Source organism: Choloepus didactylus, chromosome 13 (assembly GCF_015220235.1).
Source record: "Choloepus didactylus isolate mChoDid1 chromosome 13, mChoDid1.pri, whole genome shotgun sequence".
Taxonomy (NCBI): domain Eukaryota; kingdom Metazoa; phylum Chordata; class Mammalia; order Pilosa; family Megalonychidae; genus Choloepus; species Choloepus didactylus.
This window is the reverse complement of record NC_051319.1, coordinates 77,665,566-77,687,314: the sequence shown is the minus strand read 5'-3', so window position 1 is coordinate 77,687,314 and position 21,749 is coordinate 77,665,566. Positions and strand designations below refer to the sequence as shown.

The window sequence follows — 21,749 nt, the reverse complement described above, 5'->3', positions numbered from 1 at the left end:
CCAAAAATACAGTAATACAGTTTTATCTTTACTTGTGTAGTTACCTTGAACAATGTTTTTTATTTCTTCCTATGGTTTCAAGTTACTCTCTGGTGTCCTTTTATTTTACCCTGAAGGACTCCCTTTAGCATTTCTTGTAGGGTAGGAATCTGGTAATGAATGCTTTGTGCTTTTATTCTTAATTTTCCTTCATTTTTGAAAGATAATTTTGCCAGACAAAGAATTCTTAGTTGACAGTTTTTTCTTTAAAGACTTTAAATATGCCTTCTCACCATCTTCTGGTCTCCTTGGTTTCTGATGAGCGATCTGCTATTAGTCTTACTGGGGATTCCTTGTATGTTATAAGTCACTTTGTCTTGCTGCTTTCAGAATCCTCTCTTTGTCTTTGGATTTTTACACAGATGTGTCTTGGTGTAGAACTCTTAGAGTCTATCTTGCTTGGAATTTGTTGAACTTCCTGGACATGTATATTCATGTCTTTCATCAGATTTGGGAAGTTTTCAGCCATTATTTCTTCAAATAATTTTTCTGCCCCTTTTTCTCTCTTGTCCTTCTGGGAATTGCTGATGCATATATTGGTATGCTTGATGCTGTCCCACAGGTCCTTCAGGCTCTGCTCATTTTTCTTCATTATTTTTAATTTCTATTCCCACTGGATAATTTCAGTTGTCTTGTATTCAACTTCCCAGATCCTTTCTTCTCCCTGCTCGAATCTGTTGAGGCCATATAGTGATTTTTTAATTTCAACTACTATAATTTGCAACTCCAAAAATATGTTTGGTTTCTTTTCATAATTTTCATCTCTTTATTTTGTTCAGACAGTATTTTGCTAATTTCCTTTATTCTTGGTATACAGAATCCTTTAGCTCATGGAACGTATTTAAGACAGTTGACTTAAAGTCTTTGACTAATAGTTCCAATGTATGTATGATTTCCGGTAAATTCTTTTTTTTCCTGTGAATAAGCCATGCTTTCCTGTTTCTTTGTATGTTCTGTAATTTTTTGTTGAGAAGTGGTCATTCTGAGTGTTATGTTTTATAACTTTGGAAATCTAGTTTTTTACTCCTCTGGGATTACTAGGTTTGTTGTTGTTGTTCTTGTGTTGTTGTTGTTCTTGTTGTTGAGAGCTGGAACTGTCGATTTGTGACTTTTCCCAACTACTCTCGCTTCCAAACGGGGAATGGAAAGAGAAAAGAAAGAAAAACAATTGGTACTGCCTCTTTAAGACTCTTCTGCCACCTTTTTGCCTGAGAGGGGTTGGAAGGGTGACTGCCATCAGAGCTGTTCTCCCCAGTGATCTGAAGTAGCTGGTCAAAGGCAATGACCAGTGATCAGACCACACACCCCAGGATTTTGTAGGACTATGGCTTTATAGCTCCCCCCTGGCAACCAGCAAACACCTGGAGTCCAGGCTGTAGTTCCCACTGCTGTGTGCCTTGAAGTTGGGTGAGGGTGGATGGTAGCCACTGCATGGAGGGTGAAATTTACTGATATTTACCACAGTTTACCAGCGTCTTCCTCCATCTTTTCCCTGGTGCTGCAAAGTGTTCCACTATACTCCAGAGTTTCAAAATGGTTGATTCCGACAATTCCTACTGGTTAAATAGTTATTTGGTGGAGGGACTTGTGGTTTGAAAGCCACAAGTAGATTAGAAGACTAATCTTCTAAAAGATTAGAAGAAAAAACATGTTCTTAAATCTAATCCATTCCTGTGGATGTGAACCCATTGTAAGTAAGACCTTTTTATGAGGTTAGTTCAGGTGTGACCCACTTCAATCAGGATGAGTCTTAATCCTATGAAATTCAGAGAGAGAGAGAGACAAAGCCACAGGAAGCAGGAAGCTGAACATCAGTGGAACCTGGGAGAGACAGGAGACACCAGGACATACTGCCATGTTCCTTGCCGTGTGACAAGCTAAGGACTAAAAATCACTGGTAGCCAGCCCCAGAACACCAGTCTTTGGGAAGAAAGCTTCACCTTGTTGAAGCCTTGATTTGGATTTTTTCCCAGCCTCAAACTGTGAGCTAATGAACTCCCATTGTTTAACCTGACCCATTTCATGGCATTTGCTTGAGCAACGTCAAAAACTAAAACAGGACTCATTCCTGGTGCATCCTATCCTGCCATCTTCCCACAACTTCATGTAAGTGGTTGTCCAGTTTTCCCAGCACTGTTTGCTGAAGGAACCGTTTTTTTCTCCAGTTAATGTACCTAGCATGCTTGTAAAAAAATCAGATGGCCTTAGATATATGGGTTTATTTCTGACCTCTCAATTCTATTCCACTGGTCTATATGCCCATCTTTATGCCAGTACCATGCTGTTTTAATTATTGCAGGTTGTAGTAATTTGGAAGGAAAACTTGTAAGTAAGGAAGTGTGACTCCTCCAACTTGGTCCTACTCTTTCAAGATTGTTTTGGCTATTCGGGGCCCCTCACAATTCCATATGAATTTGGGGATCAGCTTTTCCATATCTGCAAAAGTGTCTGCTGTGAGGAACTGAAACTTAAGACACAAACAGACATTTGTAAACCAATGTTTATTGCAGCATTATTCACAATTGCCAAGAGATGGAAACAGCCCAAATGTCCATCAAAGGACGAGTGGATAAACAAACTGTGGTATATACACATGATGGAATATTATGCAGCTGTAAGACAGAACAAAGACATGGATCATGTAATAATGTGGATGAACCTTGAGGACATTATGTTGAGTGAAGTTAGCCAGAAACAAAAGGACAGATTCTGCATGGTCTCACTAATATGAACAGACATTAATGAACAAACTTTGGGAGTTAAAAGCTGACAACACAGGCGACCAGGAGATAGAAAGAGGGCAGAGATCAGCCATTCAATACTGAAGGACTACAGAATGTTTAGGATTGATTGCATAGATCCAGAAATAGATAGCATAATACTGTGTGATGGTAGCACAGTATTGTAAGTACACTGAACAAAGATGTCTGTGAGTAAAGCTGAAAGAGGTGGGATAGGAGAATGTATGACACCAGAGGTAAAGACAGATGATAAAGACTGGGACTGTATTACGTGGCATAAACTGGAGTGGCCAATGACTGTTACTAAATATACAAATATAAAAATGTTTTTGCATGTGGGAAAGCAAATGAATGTCAACCATGTAGAAATTTGAAAAAGGGATGGTATTCAGGAAAAAACATAATCAAAGCAAACTGGAGTCTATGGTCAACAGTAACATTGTAATATACCTCCATTAAATGTAACAAAGGCAATACGCCAATGCTAAATGTATATGAGAAGGGGATATAGGGGAGTAATATGGGATTCTTGGTAGTGGTGTTATTTGCTGTCCTTAGTAGTATATTGTATTGTATGACATGTTATTTTTCTTTATATCATTTTTTCTTATTGCTAAAAAAAAAAAACAATTTTTCTTGTAGTAATCAGTATGTTCAAATGCTGATTGTGGTGATAAATGTACAACTTTATGATGATACCATGAACAACTGATTGTACACTGTGGATAAATGTATGGTATGTGAATATAACTCTATAAAATTGTAGGAAAATATATATATAGGAGTTAAAATGTTGGAGAAAACATGGTGAGAGGGATGATGCCTCACCAATGTGGACTAACTACAATGTGTAAACTCAGAATTGAATCTTAGAACATAGCCTAACGTGGACACGATAATTGTAATAGTCCCTAGATTGTAAGCTCTTACAGCAGTTAACTCTATCCCTGAATTGTAAGGCCTATCTCTAAACTTTGAGATGCTGATCCCCTAGCGTATGTTGTCACAAACATTGGGACTGGCGGTTTGATGTGCTGAGCCCTCGAGCATGGGACTTGCCCTTATGAAGCTCATTACCACAAAGGAGAGTCTAAAGTTGTATGTAATGGTGCCTAAGAGTCTCCCCCTGAGTACCTCTTTGTTGCTCAGATGTGGCCCTCTCTCTCTCTAACTGAGCCATCTCGACAGGTGAACTCGCTGCCCTCCCCCCTACGTGGGACCCGACTCCCAGGGGTGTAAATCTCCCTGGCAACGCAGAGTATGACTCCCGGGGATGAATGTGGACCCGGCATCGTGGGACTGAGAGTATCTTCTTGACCAAAAGGGGGATGCAAAATGAGACGAAATAGTTTCAGTGGCTGAGAGATTCCAAATGGAGTCGAGAGGTCACTCTGGTGGACATTCTTATGCACTATATAGATAACACCTCTTAGGTTTTAATGTATTGGAATAGCTAGAAGTAAATACCTGAAACTACCAAACTCCAACCCAGCAGTCTGGACTCCTGAAGACAATTATATAATAATGTAGATTACAAGGGGTGACAGTGTGATTGTGAAGACCTTGTGGATCACACCCCCTTTATCTAGTGTATGGATGAGTGGAGGAATGGGGATAAAAACTAAAGGACAAATGGGGTGGGATGGGGGGATGATTTGGGTGTTTTTTTTCACTTTTATTTTTTATTCTTGTTCTGGTTCTTTCTGATATAAGGAAAATGTTCAGAGATAGATTGTGGTGATGAACGCATAACTATGTTATCATACTGTGGACAGTGGATTGTATATCATGGATGATTGTATGGTGTGTGAATGTATTTCAATAAAACTGAATTTAATAAAAAAAAAGTGTCTGCTGTAATTTTAATAGGGATTGCATTGAATCTGTAGATTGCTTTAGGCAGTATTGATATCTTAACAATATGAAGTCTTCTGATTTATGTACATGGGATGTCTATCCATTTATTTAGGTCTTCTTTAATTTCTTAGTAAATGTTTTATATATTTTCACTGTACAAGTCTTTCACCTCCTTGGTTAAATTTATTCCTAGGTAATTTATTTTTTTAGGTGCTATTGTAAATGGAATTGTTTTCTTGATTTCCTTTTCAGATTGTTCCTTAGTGGTGTACAGAAACCCAAATGACTTCTGTATATTTAGTTTGTATCCTGTAATTTTACTGAATTCATTTATTAGTTCTTGTAGGTTTCTTACGGATTCTTTGGGATTTTCTTTATATATGATCTTGTCATCTACAAATAGGGATAATTTGACTTCTTTCTGTCCAATTTGGATGCCTCTTTTTTCTTTCTTTTTCCTGATTACTCTGGCTAGAACTTCCAGTAGAGTGTTAAATTAGTGGTGACAGCAGACATCCTTCTGTTTCTCCTGACCTCAGGGGGAAGGCTTTCACCATTGAGCATGATGATAGCCGTGGGTTTTTCATATATGCCCTGTATCATGTTGAGGGAGCTTCCTTCTCTTCCTAGTTTTCTGAACCTTTTTTATCAGGAAAGGATATTGGATTTTGTCAAATGCCTTTTCTGCATCGATTGAGATGATCATGTGGGTTTTTTTTCCTTCATTCTATTATGTATGCTCCATTGATTGATTTTCTTATGTTGAACCATCCTTGCTTGCATTCCTAAGATAAATCCCATGTGATCATTGTGTGTAATTCTTTTAATGTGCTCTCAGATTTGGTTCACTGGTGTTTATTGAAGCTTTTTGCATCTATATTCAGGAGAGAAAGTTGTCTGTAGTTTTCTTTTCTTGTGACATCTTTTTATGGCTTTGGTATTAGGGTAATGTTGGACTCATAGAATGAGTTAGGAAGGGTGCCCTCCTGTTCTATTTTTGGGAAAAGTTTGAGAAGGATTGGTATTAATTCTTCCTTGAATTTTTGGTAGAATTCATCAGTGAAGCTGTCTATTCCTAGACTTTTATTTGTTGGGAGGCTTTTAATTACTGATTCATTCTTTCATTTCTACTTGAGTCAGTTTAGATAAATTGTGTGTCTTTAGGAATTTGTCCATTTCCTCTAGATTATCTAATTTGTTGGTATACAATTGTTCATAGTATTTTCTATTTATATTTTTATTGTAGAATATAACATATATACATAAAAGTAATAACTTTCCAAGTAAAATTTAACAAGTAGAGAGCAAATTTCAAGTAATATTATAGGTTACAATTCCACAGTTTCAGTTATTTCCTTATTATGAAAGGAAAAGGTAATATCTTTCAAAGTATGATTTAACTAGTAGATATATAGGAAATTTCCAGTTATTATGAGTTATAGTACCATAGTTTCAGTCATTGCCGTATTGTGAAATCTAACATATATACAAAAAGGTATAGCTTTCAAATTACAATTTAACAAGTAGCTATAGAACATGTTTGGTATGTTGTGCTTTTGTTTTCATTCATCTCAAGATGTTTCCTAATTTCCCTTGTGATTTCTTCTTTGACCCATTGATTGTGTTGTTTAATTTTCATGTATTTGTGAATTTTCCAGTTTTCCTTCTGTTATTGATTTCTTGTTCTAGCTCTTTTAACAGTTAGCTATCACAACTTCTGTTACAATTTAGTATGCCTCATACCATCAAAGTAGAGATTTACTTATGAGTCCCAAAATTATTTGTTGACTTTAAAGTAATAGTACTTCAATAGTGAGTACACTGAAAGGACTAATGCTGAGAAAAGTCCAGTTTATTTAGCTTTTGTTCTCCAACTTAGCTACATAGTTTTCAACGAGGCTATCTGATATTTGCACTAAAGGTACAAGTAACACAAGTGTCACAAGCCACAGTAGAGTTTGTAAAAGGTACAATGTGAATAGGGAAAGTTCCTAGGAAACACTGTAAAAGAAGCCCTTTGGGTAGTAGCCACCATACTCCTAATTGAAAGGTGAAAGCAATAGCTTGGAAACCTGATGATTAAAAACAAAGTCCCCCTAAAAACAAAACAAAGGTCCTAAACAAGTCCTGTTTCTGCTGTGTCCCTTATACAGGGTTCAACTGAGGGTTCAGTTAATTGACCAAGGTCAGGCCCTACAATGATAAAGTCTCTTATATTTAGTTTCTCTTATTTATTTAAAATTATACACAAGGACTCAGTAAGTTTATGGCAATTATTTAGTAAACTAAAGTAAGCCTTGCCTTGGAATGGGAATTTTTCAGGGAGTATTTGGAGAACAATTTAAAATGTTTATTAAAGTTACTCTGATGTAAGTGATGGCAATATGCCACTACGAACAAGCTGATAGTGTTGCAAAAAGAAATTGGAGAGCATTCTTCCTTGACCATATTGAAGAAGCTTTATTAATGGTTAACGTATTCCTTCAGTCAAAAACTTTTTTATGTGGTATGTTATGTGGCAATCTAAAGTAAAGAAAGGGAAAAAAATAATTGGAGGTGAGATACAGGTGGACAGGGAGGGAAGCACAGGAAGAAAACAAAATAAAGAATTTTGCTCACAGCTTTATTGAGCTAAAAGGAAATTCACCTAAAATTCAGCAGTGGAATTGTAATCCCATTTCATCTAGGATTAGCATCATCTCTCAAGCCAAACAGATTATAAACATTCCAAAGTAAAACACCATTTTTAGGGTTCTTTCCTAACCCTTGGGTTTGAGTTGAAATCTCTAGACCTACTTTCTGATTGGAAAGTCGAACCAGATTGGTTGCATTCTGGAGGAAAGCAAATCGACTTTCCTTCATTTTAGAGACTTCAGTTTTGAGAACCCAGAGGCCAAGGACTCCTCTTTTGGTAAGGGGTAGGATAGAAAAGCTCCAACCCTGTTCTAAGCCCCAGAAAAGGCAAAGTAAGTGGGAGCTTGTGACTAGGGGCTCCATTGCACAGGGACACAGCTATGACAGCTCCTGAAGGAAACCATGCAATGCTGCTTTCTCTTCTGACTGTCTGGCAGCAGATGGCAGGAGCACAAAGCTATTTAGAGATCAGCCTCTGCGTTTTTCTCTGCCTCAGCTTCTATTTGGAGCCAGACTCAGTATCATCAGGCCCTTCGAGTCTTCTGGCAGTCAGTGGTAGTGAGGCCCCACTTGGGTTCTCTCCTTGAAGAAACAGAGCTCTGGTCCTTCTCTTGCTTACCTGGCGATACCCTCTTTTTCATGTGCCAGACTGGGCTGGACAAAATAGGAGACAGAGTCTCTGTTCGCCACGTTCTCTCTGTCTCTGTCTCTCTCTCTCTCTCCCACACATACACACACAAATACACACATACACATGCAGCCTTATTCTATGGGAAACCATTAGTTACACCAATCAACTAAGCAAGTGCTGTGCCAAAGTGTTGGATCCAAGCTTGATTCCTTGATCTCACCCTCTGCCTGCCTTTCCTTCAGTCAGTCAGTCAACACGCATTTCCTGAACACCTGCCTGCTGTGTACTGGCATCACAACATAATAACGTCTGCCCAAGTCACCGTGTAAGGCAAAAGGAGAAGGCCTCAAACACTGAAGGCTACCAAGGAAGTTTCCAGAAAGGGGGCACCATTGCTGAATCTCAAGGAAGTAGGAACTGGTCAAATGGAGAAGTGGTGAGAGAGGCTATTCCAGACAGAGAGACCAGCAAAGACGAAGGCATGGAGGCAGAAGAGGGCACATTGTGGTTTTGGAGCTGTTAGAGTTCAAGGTACCTGAAGGGGTACTGTATAAGGCTTTGCCTGAATGGTGTCAGGGTATGGTACTTCTATCTTATGTAGCAGAAGTGATATGGAGGTGGATGAGGGCGGAATTTCCTACATTCTAATCCTCTAAGAAAGTACTGAATTTGAAAAGTCTGGTGGACAGTGCCTCTTAACTGTCATCAAATAGCCCAAGAGCTGGATTGGACTTGATCTCTTTGGCTCCAGAAATCAAGAGGATGGGTAGACGTTTCAAGGAGACAATTAGAGTTGAATTTAAGGAAGATCTTTTTTTTTAACAAGTGGAACAGTGGGTTGCTTTTAAAATGACAGGATCTTTGTCTCTAGAATTCAAACACAGGCTCACATAGAGAAGGTATTTTGCTGGATGGTGGTTGAACAAGATGAGCTGTCACACCCTCCCCAAATTCTGAGGTCCTGTAATCCAGATTAGGCTCTACAGATGAGCACTGAGCAGGAACCAGGAGTGATGGTGCAGGTGGATGGCAGTCCCATGCCCTTTCTTGATTGAAGAAAGAACTCCTCGAGGGGAGGCAGGTCCCTAAGATTTACCTTCTTTAGCATCTCTTCAGATTCCTGATGCCCCCACAAGGGCACAACACTCCCCTTTGATGTTAGCCCATTTGTGATTCTTATACCGGATGTGGCAGAGATTGTGCCCACCCATCAAACCTCCTTCCCCAAACCTTGTAGGACTCCACTCAGTAAGGCAACCGGCAGGAACATTACAACTGACATGTGGGGAGCAGGGCTTTGGATACAGAGCACCTTTCACCAGACCTAGGATGTCTCTCAGAGCTCCAAAATGTCAGTTCAGAACACCCACAGGGAAGATTTATTACGCTGAGGCCCTTTTCTCCCCTGGCTTCTCCTGCAAACCCTTGGCTGCACATCTGAGTCTCATGTTGATCACAACATTCAATCCCTGGCGATGGAATGTTCCTTCTTTGCAAAAGCAGGTGAAGGGGGCAGGGGCAACATCCTATTCAACTACCGCCAGGCTCTTGGATTACAAGGTTTCAGGTGTGCAGGATGGTCACAGGGCTGAGCCTAAGTCTGAGTAGCTCAGAATGCTGGGGAGCTGGGTAGTTTTAAGGCCCACACAGCTGATCTTATTACACACATCATTTGAGCTGATTCCCTGATGACTACCAGCTGTTTACAACCAGCCCCATCAAGGTGCTGTGCGTGGCCAGTCCCTGCCTCGACCCCAGACCACACTTGCTCTGGTTGAGCTTACAGAGGCCTGTGAGAACTTATAAACAAATGGGGTTTACCGGCTCAGATTCCAGGAAGTGAGAGTTGGTAAACAAATCCTCTGGCCTCCTTGCCTGCTGTCAGTCTGCCAGTGTCGAATGGCTCCTCCTAAACCATCTCGAGTCTTGCCCTCCTGTAACACTTTAGGGGCTCCTCGCTTTGTCCACCTCACACCTAAGCCCAATTTGAGCCTCTCAACCACCCTGAGAGTGGCACAGCAGGAACTCTCATCCCCATTTAACAAATGAGGAACCTGAGGCCCAGAAAGGGCCAGAATGTAGGTCCCTAATTCTGCATTACCCCAAGGCCCACAAAATTTCCTTTCTAGACCTGAATGGCCACATGTTGCTTAATGTCAGCTGAGGGTGGAGGGAAGAAGGAAGGGGTCATCAAGCAAACACAAAACCCCAGGCCTGGGGCAGGCCCTCCCAGAAGGGCTGTTACCCAGACCACAGAGGCCCCCAGGGCTGCCAGGGAGGCCTAGGCCCTCCTCCAGAGCCCAGATACCTCACCTTCCTTCCCAGTGTCTCCAGGCGCAGCTCCATGCTTAACCCTGTCCCCTCCCAGCCCAGCCTGGTGTCTTACCCCTACAGCTGATCCCCTGCTCCTGCTGACCCTCTTACCTGGTGACAAATGAATCAGCGGCCATGACAGTGTGAAGAACGAAGCTGAGTAGACCAAGCTCTTTCCTTCTCCCTCTCTGCCCAAGCCCAGTTTGGAGGCTTATCTAGCCTGATCTGCCAGCCCTACCTTACCGGCCGCCTCAAGTTAAAGGCTCTCACCTGGCCTTCAATGACCATGTCTGACTGCAGATCTACCCCCCAGAGTAGGGCTTTAGAGATCACAGGGAATTCCCCATTACATACCTGGAGAAACTGAGGTATAGCAAGTCAGTGGCAGAGGGAGGACCAGAACCCTGGTCTCCTCACTACTGGGTCAGCCATATTTCCCTGCAGCACTGTGCAAAACTGTGTGTGTGTGCGTGTGTGTGTGTGTGTGTGTGTGTCTTTGTGTGTGAATAATAAATTAAAAAGCCTTGGGGTTGAATTTGAGTTGAAGGACCTAGGGGAGCCATGGGGACCGCAGGAAAGGCAGAGGTCCAACCCAAACTCTTAGGCATTGAGGTGAATGAGTAAGTAAATGGGCTGTGGGCCTCGAGGACCTCCATGGAGCAGGGTCCCTTCAAGGACCTATGGGAGCTTCTGTTCAGCCTTGAGTTGGGATGTGAGATGTTACAGAACCTTGGGCACAGACGAGGCAGGCACAGCGTGGATTCTGTGTGTCCCGGGTCCCTGGCTGCAGCTCCTTGCCATTGCTCTCACCCTGTGGGGCTGAGCACGTTGGGCTTTTTGAAATAGTCTTGGATTTGTTCCAGTTTATAAACAAAGGCTAATCACACTCAGCACCAGCCACCTGCCTGGGGCACCGTGGCTGGCGATGGAGGACAGACATAATATTTGAAACATACTTATACTAAAGAATGACTCATTGGTTATTTGAAATTCTAATTTAACTGGGTATCCTGTCTTTTTATTTGCTAAATCTGGCAACTCCAACCTCCTGCCCACTGAAAACTTCACAGTAGCAAGGAGTTGGCCCTCATGGATACCCTCAGAAGCCTGGCTGAGTGAGGCTGAAACATGGGGGTCTCCAGTGAAGGGGAGGGTAGCTGGAGACCACCTTGAGCAGCCTGCCTTTCCCAGAGTGGTTCGAAGAAACCTCTGTGATTCCCAAAACCTTCATCACCAAGAAAAGGCACCTTGCTTCCTCCTCTGTTATCTCAGCACTGAGGCAAGTTCAGGAACGCTGAGTGCCCCTCTGACACATCGTTGACCTTCTTTCTTACGAGAAGGCAGGGCCGCTCCTTGGCCTCCTCACCTGTTCATTTGTGTCCCTCAAAAAGATACGTTGAAGTCCTAATCTCTAGTACCTGTGAAGGTGATCTTATTAAGAAATAGGGTTGCTGCAGATGGAATTAGTTAAGATGAGGTCATAGTGGAGTAGGGTGGGTCCTTATTCCATTATGACAGGTGTCCTCATAAGAAGAGTTCGGAAGAGGCCGTGTGAAGACATAGGCAGGGACTGGATGCCAAAGATTACCAGCAAACACCAAAAGCTAGAAGAAATGAGGAAGGATTCCTCTCTACAGGTTTTACAGGGAGAATGGCCTTGCTGTAACTCAATTTCCAACTTCTAGCCTCCACAGCTGTGAGACGATGAATTTCTATTGTTTTAAGCCACACAATTTGTGGTGCTTTGTTATGACAGCCCTGAGAAACTAAGACACCACCTCATCGAGGGCTGGACACCTAGCAGGCCTCTGTCAGTGCCTTGTTCTCCAGGAGCCATCTTGTCCTGTAACTGCCTCCTTCTTCCTGGAGGCTGATACAAAAGACCCTCTCTGTCCTAACTGGTTAGAGGCCATGAAGAGGGAGGCGCTGGCTGGTAGGGGCTGCAAGGAGGAGGAGGGAGGCTAGGGTCTGAGACGGGCAGGTAGGGGTGGCCCTGGCCCTGTGGACCTTGGGACCTGGGGCTGCAGGGATCTGGGCTGGGGCCCGCTGGGCAGCAGGTGGCGCCCCAGACCTGCCCTCACAGGAGTTTGGAGAGAATGTGGGAAGTTCAGACTCGGCTCGGTTCCCTTACACTCTCTTTCTTGTGGCGCAGTCTCAATGTGTAATTACTCATTGATTAGTGATCACCAGGTTAAAGTCTGTCTTCCACGGGGCCTGGTGGCTCCCTAAGGGGCATGCAGTGGTCAGCACTGTGTCCTCAGAGCCCAGCAACTGGTGCTTGCTGAGCAACGAATCAGTGACTGCAGGAGTGAAGGAGGCTCCCCTCAGATCCCGCTGCCATTGGCCGCTGCATCCGGCACAAGAGAACCAGCCAACCAGGGCGGGGCTGCAGCCAGGTCAGCCTTTCTTGGCCCCAGGTCTGTCCTGTCATCGAGGGGCTCTCAGGGGGCAGGGATGGCAGGGGCAGCAACAGGAGAGAAGGCCCAGGGGCACCCATCAGGTGCGCGTCCCCTGCTCTAAAGCAGCCATGTGGACGTGAATGGGCGCAGAGGGGATCCCACTGGGACTTGGACTGCTCAGCTTCCTGCCCTTCCCGATGCGGGTGGAGGTGGGGGGCTCCTCTCTCCCACAAGCTTGGGTCTCTCCAAGGCAACCGGGGGTGGGGATGGGGGTGAAAATCTAGGGGCCTCTAGGGCTGTACTGCTCAATGCGGCAGCCACCAGCTACACGTGGCTATTGAGCACTTGAAATATGGCCAGTCTGAACTGAGATGTGCTGTACATATGCGATACACACTGGGTTTTGAAGGCTTAGTATGGAAGAAATGATAGTGAAATATCTCATTCATAAATTCTTATATCAATTACATGATGAAGTAATATCTTAGATATACTGAGTTAAAGAAAAATTATTCAAATCAATTTCACCTGTTTGTCCTTTTTTCTGTGGCTATTAGAAAATTTAAAATTACATATATGGCTCACATTATAGTTCTATTGAACAAACAGCGCTACTTTGGATGCAGAAGGTGGCTTGAGACCCCTCCTGTCTTGCCTGTATCAGCTGGGTCAGCTTTGCAGGTGTGATCTTGGAGAGAGAGGCCCCTGCATCACCCTTCTGGACCACCTGTGGCCCAGTGGTTCCACAGAGGGCCTCGCTGGCAGCGTGAGGAGGGAGTGGCTGGGGCGCGGAGCCCCGGGCATCTGGCTCGTAGAGCTGACAGCCATGCACCCTGAGCTCCCTCAGCCCAGGACCAATCTCTCAGCAGCACCTCATGCTTCCCACTTGCAGTTGAACTGCTGGATCCCTGGGGTTGGCTCCCAGAGAGAACATCCACATCCTCCAATCAGGGTTCCCCAAACAGGGATGCAGCCTGTCAGTGAGGGAAGCCTCCCTCCACAGGCATCCAGGGCTGGGCACAAACACGCCCCGCCCCAGGTTATTTCCAACACCTTCTGCATTGTGGATGCACAGAACGTGGATCTGGAAGGGCCCTTGGCAACCTACCACCCTTGCACTGGTGGGGAAACGGATCTATTCCCATGGCCGACCACTAAGTCAGTGGCCCCAGAAGCTAGATTCCTTGAGGCTAAATTCAATCTCCTTTCTATATCGTCACCCCTTGGACTCTCAGAAGTGGTTCAAGACACTTCCATGACATAGCTTGATCCATCTTTGCATATGCAATACTCCATATCTCTTCCTGCCATCCAGTTCCCTCCTTTGGTTAGCAACCCTTATTTATCCTTCAGGTCTCAGTCAACTGGAAGCTCTAGGAGGACCTGGTGACATGCACAGTAAGGAACTCAGCCCCTGGCAGTGAGGTGTATGGCCAACAGCTTGTTAAATGGAAGAATGAACAGTGTCACTTCCTCAGAGAAGCCTTTCCTGGACCCCCTCCCCAGGCCCGCCCAGCCCCCATGGTAACTCCCACAGTTCCCTCCTTGCCTGTGTCCCCGCTGGACCCCGTCAGATGCCCCAGACAGGAACGGCGGTTGCATGCCCCACACCCTTCCCAGAGCCTGGTATGAAGTAGGTGCTCAGAAAATAATGAAAGAAAAACAAACTCGAGCAAAAATCCCCACTAGTCTCAGGACAGATCCCCAGGGCTCCCCCTAAACCTTCCCACCATCCCAGGTAAGTGGCTCAAAGGAGTGAAAAGGCCAGTCCTGGCCTTGGCGAACTTTACATCCCAGCAGATAGGTGACTTCTGGTATACCTCTCACACCTCTGAACTGCAGGGGGTAACGACAGTGAGGAGCAAATGAAATTACGCCCTTAAGGCACAGCACCTAGTGTGTGTACTAAGGGCTCCGTAGGACCATGGCTATGACTATTCCTTAGGGGGCACCAGCGGGTTCCCCTTGGGAAACCTGGGAAAACGCAACATTTCACTGAGCCCGCTATCGATCAAGCACACAGGAGGCAGCCCCGTTCGACATCCCCAGGGTCCCCTACCCCACTCAATGCAATGGAGCCTCACACCAGCCAGCACAGAGAACATTGCTTTATTAACTGCGTTTGCCAACACACGAGGAGTGCAAAGGGCTCCTTAGGACACAGGCCCTGGTGGGGGCCGGGGTCTAGAACCCCCATGAGTAAGCAGGACAGGATGGGGCTGGGAGCTATGCAGCAGCGGCAACACAGAATCATGCAGGGCACAGCGGGCACTGGCCACGCCGAGGCGGCCATACATTCTATTGCTCGTTAAGGGTTGCCAACATGGACAATGTACAAAAAGGAGAAATAGGTCTTTGCGTTAATGAAAAATACATTTTTTCTCTACAAAGGAATCTTTTCTAATACAAGAAAATAAATATTGCAACATAAGCCAAAAATAATTTAAAATTGCTCTTTTCAATATATTTTCAATATTTCTCTTGTATATTAACAAATGGCACATCACGTTCTTTGAAACAAAGACAGAAGGCATCTCCTTCTGTGACATTCATATCATCCCCCCGTAACCGACGTGGAGCACAAAGCATTGTGGGCATCTGAGGGAGAAGGTGGCAGGAAGTGCCTTAAAGAACAACCAAAGGTCCCAGACTCCAGCCCAGGCTCTTTATCCAATGCAGTCGACTGGGCCAGGGGCGTGGCAGAGTGGCTTCCCCAATGACCTCGCTGGAGGGATCCAGATCAATCTGTAGAGCTGTGCTCAGGCATAGGCAGAGGTTGGCCACTTTTGGCAGTGAGCAGGGAAATGCCCAGTCCAGCTGTTGCCACTGTCTGTCAGAATCGGGCAGCCGATTCTCTAGGAATCACCCCAGCAACTCCCACAGTGTGCTCGCACACGACACACACCCCAACTGAATGCCCACGTCTGGAAACTGGGGTGGCTTCTCCAAGGAAACTGAGGCCCTTACATTGTAAATGCTCGCACACTGTCACAAAGTCAGAGCTCATTTAATAAAATAAACCCTTCTACCTTTCTTGTCTCAAAATACCTTTACGATACATAAAAATACTTTCCTTGCACATTGTCTTTTCTCACCATGATCATGATCATAAGGAAGAGGAAGGAGGTAATGGGAGGCCAGGAGGGGGTTTCAACGGGATGGATGGTAGCCAGAATGAGTTACAGAGCAGCTTCTCCCTGAGGACGACAGTGAGTGTGGGCAGATGTGGTCAAGGCCTTCTGCCTTCTCCCCTGCTTCCCACCTTGGCAAAAGGGGACAGGTACTGACATCCTTGTCCGTCCTCCCTGCAGCCTAGTGGGCATCCCAGAGGTGGGCAGCAGCTGGGAGGACAGCTCTAAAGGTGTCTACCTGGCAGCTGATAGACCTCTGGGCTCTGTGCAAGACACAGGGTGGGAGCAGGAAGGCCCCAGGGATGTTCCTGTCTCAGCCAATCAAAAAGAAAGGCCGGAATCCAGAGGCCGCCTGTGCAGAGGCTGTGAGCAGGATGCCGTCTAGCCTACCCAGCCCAGGCCCTCGGCCTTCTCTCCCTGTGTCTCCACCTGCCCCTCACCCCAGTAAGTTCAGACCCTGGCCCAGGATGGAGGAAAGGAGTACGGGAGCAGCGTCCCCAGCCCCTGGAAGAGTTTGGTTGTTCTTTAAGCTCATCGTCCCTTTGCTTCCTGCGGGGTCAGACTGGGCAATCCAGGAGCGACACAGCATGACCCAAGGTGGCCAGAAGCAGCTGGGAGGAAGGCAGCTTGTTCAAAGGCAGTAAACCAAGACTGGGGCTGGGATGCTGATGCCGAGCTGCACTGGCCACTACCACCAAGGCAGGCAGGCAGGCAGGCGAAACCCTACATGGAAACTCCCGCCGTCCCCAGCCCCAGAACCCCTGAAGCCCACTCCGAGTCCACTCAACAAATTTACTAGAGCCTCTGAACTTATCATCTTTGTTTCCTATTTTACTAAAATTCACGTGAAATGGAGTGTCAGTAACAATGCCACTGTCGTACCTTGATCATTTAGGAGTAAGGGGTGGGTGGTCAAGCCGTCCCCCATCCCATTTATTTGCGCTTTTTTGTATTTGGTGGGGGGAGCCACATGTTACACTTTTTCCACGCTGGTTTCACTGTCAGCATTTCCCCCCCGTCAGTCTGAGTTTAGGAAAGTTCACAGTGGGCCCAAGATCTGAAAGCCAACTCTAGTGTACAGTTCAGCAACAGAAAGCCATCCTCTTGGAAGAGCGTGGGCTGTTTCCTTGGGTGTATGCGGTGAACAAGTTTCTCTACTTTGTTGCTAAAGAACTCCATTAAGAAAAAATACAAAGTCCAAAAGACAAGTTGTCAGGTCCAGGCTGTGCTGTATTGTGGTCAAAATATTCTTTGGCATCCACAAAATGATTCGACTGATTCACTGGACTTTTGCAAGGTTCTTGTTGGAGAAATTCTGGCTTTACCAGTGGCAGAAGTGACCCAGGAGTAATTCATAAAAGAAAAAAAAATGTTTTCACTGAAATTCCTTTTTTGTTTGTTCCCTGAGCTATCACCCTGGGGCCACTCCACTGAAACTCTTCAGAGCAACGACCTGGGACTGAGGAGGGGGAGGCAGGGGTGGTGGGGAGGAGCAGAGGAAGGCGAGGGCATGGTGGGGAAGGGTGTCGGGGCTCTGAGGAACAGAAAACACAGGAACGCCCAAGCAAGACTTAAAACAGCCCCAGCAGGCCAATGCTGGCCCGCCCTGGGCCCCGGGATCCCACTGCTTGTTGGAAGGAGTTTCCAAAAGGAAACCGCGGAAGAAGCTCATCTCTTAGCAGGACTAGGAAACTTGAAAAGGCAAACGGTCTGGTCTGGTCAGCTCTGCCTAGGAGTGACCCAACTTCGGCCAAGACTGGCCCCCAAGGAAGGAAGGAAGTTGGAGCCCCAGAGTGATTCTCTGCGGTGGGCTGGTCCAAGCCCCTGCCCTGCCCTGGTGGCTGGCTGTGGGGAGTCCCCTGAGTAAACCGCGCAGCCCAGGGAGGATTCTGGGAACCCCTTCCCAGAGCCACTGGGCTGGGCACTGGCAGGGGAGGTCGCGGGGTGGGTGGACAGGCCTCAGGTTGTGGGCTAATGGGGAACAGCTCTTGGTTTCCCTGGAACCAGCAGGCCCTCTGTGCCCCCTCAGTGCTTTCTCATTTAAGCTCGTTGTGCTTGTGACAGTGAGTTGACTCTGGCTGGGTATCACTTATTATACTTCCTTGGGGATCAGCAGAGTGCAGCAGGACCCCCAAATGGACCCGGTGGGATGGGGGGACTGGGCAGGACAGGCCCAGGGCCGGCCCATCTGCCATGAAATAATGCCCAAACGATAGTCTGCGTCCCAGCGGCAGCGGACGGGAGTCCTGGGCTGCTCCTCACAGTGCCTACCCCCGGCCAGGAGCCCCTTGGTGGCATGGGGTACCAGGCAGAGCAACCACCACATCGAGCATGGGGTGCAGAATCTGGCATGGTCCTTGTGGCCAGAGCCGGGGAAGAAATCCTAGTGTCCTAGGCCAGCACAGAGGAAAGACAACAGTGTGGAATTTGAAACTCTCTATACATTAAAAATAAAACCAAAAAGAGTGGCAGCCTCATGGGTCTGGGACACTCAGCAGAGATCGGAAATGGCAGTTGTGACTGGGCTGAGGTCTTGTGGGGGGAACAGGGCAGGGCCCGGGATGGGCGTAGGGGTGAGTTAGGAGGCCAAGACCCCCATGCGGACCACCTCCTCAGCCCCTGCTTCCCGGGGACCCTGCTGGACCCCGCTGTCCTCGGCCTCTACGTCTGAGTCGCTTATCTCCCCATCAGAGAAGTAGCCGTCAGTCTCAGTGTCAAAGTGCAAGCTGACATTTGGCCTCTCGGCCACAGCAGAAGGCAGTCCTGTCACGGCGTATGGCCTGGCACTCGGTGACCTCTGGGTTCCCTTGCTCTCGCGAGGTGGCCGGAGCCGACCCAAGAGCTTGGGGCTAGCCGTAGGGCCAGGCACTTGGTCATCCGAGTCGGCAGCCACTGGGGCTGTCCCGTCCAGGGTCTCGGGGGCCAGCGGTGGGGGGCTCTCAGGGGCTGCTGAGACCGGACAGTCCCCGACTGTAGGGCTGGACGGCAGGTGGGAGGGTGTCCGCCGTGGTGGCTTCCTGGCAGGTGCCCCCTGACCCCCCTTGCCACTGCCCAAATCCTGGCCCCAGGGCTTCTTGGGGGCCTTGTCTGGGGTCGTCCGTGAACCGGGCCCATCCTGTGGTGACAGCGGCTTCTTTTTGGCAGGCAGGCGGGTGCGGCCACGGGCCCTCCGGGTAGGGTCGCCAGGTCGCAGTGAGGGGTCCCGCATGAAGCTGAGCAGCGTCTCCTCATCCTGCAACAGCTCCTCAGACAGCAGCCCTGGGGCAGGGTCTTCACGGTGTCCATTGTTCAGTGACCACTCGCTCATGGCCATGTTCTCTGCCGTGATCTGCACCGACTGTGCCAGCCAGCTGTTGAAGAAGGTGCCATCGATGGGGAATGGGGTGGACAGGCCTGGCCGAAGGGAGAGAGAAGGCAATGAAACGCCAGCAGGTGTGTATCCCACCCCACCTTCCAGAAGGCCCACTCCAACCCCCGACAGCGCCCAGCCGCGCTCCCTCTTCCCTGCCTCCCTCCCAGGAGTCCCTTCTGTTGACACCACCAAAGAGGAGGCCCACACCATATGCCCCTCTACCTGGAAGGACCTCCTACTCCCAGGACTGGCTACATGCATTGTGGAGGGATAGAGGGCAAAACAGAAGCCTGGGATCCCTTCTTCAAATATGAAGCATTTCAAGTTGGCAACAGCAAAGCATTCAACCAAGCACAGGCACCTCTGAGCTGGGGCTCCACGTGCCGGCACAGGTCCCATGCCCGCGGGGCTGGCCCGGTCCCTGCGGGAATGCCCTGTCCCCACGAGGCTGGCCCGGGATGCAGGCATGGGCAGTAACGCGCTCAGGCCACCAGGGGGCTACAGACTTTTATGAGCGGGGCCTCCTGCAGAGCTTCCAGAACAAGGAACACGCCGAGAGTGCCAGGTGAGGCTCATCTGGGTAGAAGTCCCCCATGTATGTCGGGGCCAGCTGCTGAGACTGAGCCTCCTAGCAGACACCCAAGTTGTTCGCTTCCTGAAACAGGGACATACAAGATGGCCTGGGCTTCTGCCCGGAGGTGAGCTCTGGGAAGAAACTCTACCCGGAAGCTTGAGAGATGCTCCTGAGGAAGCACGGGATATCCTAGGGAGATAAGATTCTGGCCAGAGCCCAAAGCTGGGGGTCCTTCAAGAGGCAGGAAGGAATGTGTGATGGTGAAGATGGGCTGGGGCAGGGCCTGCTGCCAACCTGGGTGGCTCCAGGAAGGTCCATGGGCACAGAGAGGAGGGTGCACTTGAAGCCTCCACTCCCCACCCAAGTTGGGGCCTGAAGGATGGAGGTTTTCGGCAGACCTTTGGCCTCCTGGCATGGGGCAGGTTTTCTAGAAGGGCCCAGAAGACCAGGGGCCCCTAAGGACCTCTGGGACAATCTGGCATCCAGGACACAGCACTCACTGAGCTGGCTGGGTATAGCCTCTGGGTCTCAGGGTGTCAGGTGGGCCTCTGAGACCCTGGGCTCCTCTATGGGTAGAAGATACGATCCTGGCCGTGTCCAGCAGGCCAGCGTGGCCACTCACCCAGCTGCCCCAGGACTGACTCGTGCCCCGCCTTCACTTTCTCTTTCTTCTCGGGGCTGCCCTTCGGTCCCTCACGGCCTTTCCTTTTCGAGTCACTCTTCTTGCCCTTTGCTCTCCTCCCAGACCGCTCTGTGCCAGGGAAAGCGGAGAGGAGGCAGTTAACCCAAGCAGCCTCAACCAGGAGCCCGTCATGACCCCAGGCCTCAGCCTCCACCTCCCCTCGCCCGGCCCCGGTGTCCAGGGCCAGGGTGTGGGGATGCTGGGAGGACTGGGGCTACAGAGAGTCAGGGGTCAGCTGGTGTGGGAGACGTAACTGCTCTCTGCTATCACTGAGAGTTTCGGGGACTTGAGAAAGGTACAGGGCCCTGAGGAGAGGCCTGTGCAGGCTCTGGAGAGCAGAGTATGGGTGGTGGGAAGGCCGACTGGAGGTGTTGTGGCCAGGCCCAGGAGCTGGCCATGAAAGTGGAAAGAACACTAAATGAGAGGCCAAGAGACTTGGGCTCCAGTCCTGACGCAACTGTCGTCCTTTTTTGCACAAGTGCCCTGCCTCAATCTCCTGGTCTGCTTTTACTGTCAGGCAGTAAGTAGATGGGAGGTTCGGGGTGCATACCTGGCCCTCATAATCTCTCAGCCCAGGACCACACAGACCTATGGAGGCACCGAGAACACCAGGGTGGGGGTGAGGAGGGTCATGTGGTGGGGGGGGGCCCGCAACTCCAACCCAGGCCTCTGGGCCCAGCTGCCGTGACTCTTCTCCCAGCTTCTCAGCAGGAGGTAAGAGGGCTTCCCAAATAAGGGTTTAAAAGAAGGTGGAGTAACACGGCTCCAGCTCAGGGAATCTTCCCAGCTCTGATGTTAATCTACTGTTCGACTGCAGACTGGTTCCTTCCTTTCACTGGCCTCAGCCTCCTCATCTATAACATGGGGCCACTGTCTAGGTACTCAGGGAAGGCTTCTGTGGTTTGTAAGTATAGTCTGAGCCTCCTCCCCAGGCCACAGGACCCTGCAGGTCTGGACCTGGCACCGTATCAGTCTCACTTTATACATTTCCATCTGTCCCAATTGCAGCCATGCCCACCTCCTTCCAGGTTCTTTCACAAAACATGCTCTGGCTTCTGGATCTCCAAATAGGCTGTTTCCTTGCCCTGTTCGTCTCCTGCCTCAGCTCACATACTGGGAGGGCTTCTCTAGTGCCCAGGCCACACAAGCCTCTGCAATAAGCTCAGAGCCCAGGGCTTGCCCAAGAGGTCAAGGGTCACAACAGTGTGGGCAACAGCTTCGTGCAACAGCGAACCAGACTTCTCTCCAAATGTCCCATGCTGAACAAAGAGCTGCCTGTTGCTACCACTCAGGACAAACTGCTGCAAATATCCCCAGACCCGAATGGGTCCCTATGGGCTCTTGACCATGTTTCTGGAACCCTGGGCCTTAGGGCACTGCTCAAGCCTTTCTACTC

The 21,749-nt window shown here is 48.1% G+C and overlaps 1 protein-coding gene across 12 annotated transcripts in view; it reads right to left on the bottom strand.

Annotated features, from left to right (window-relative positions):
* Positions 1 to 14,706: 14,706 nt before the first annotated feature.
* Positions 14,707 to 21,749, bottom strand: part of JADE2 (jade family PHD finger 2) — a 48,970-nt gene continuing 41,927 nt past the window's right edge. For 11 of the 12 annotated variants that reach the window (XM_037800692.1, XM_037800691.1, XM_037800684.1 and 8 more), the window contains 2 exons: positions 20,294 to 20,422; positions 14,707 to 19,138 (listed from right to left, as the gene is read on the bottom strand). In XM_037800692.1, coding sequence (XP_037656620.1) covers positions 18,324 to 19,138; positions 20,294 to 20,422 — 944 coding nt within the window. In that variant the 3' untranslated portion in view covers positions 14,707 to 18,323. The remainder of the gene's footprint in view (positions 19,139 to 20,293; positions 20,423 to 21,749) is intronic. The other variant, XM_037800693.1, reaches the window with a different exon arrangement.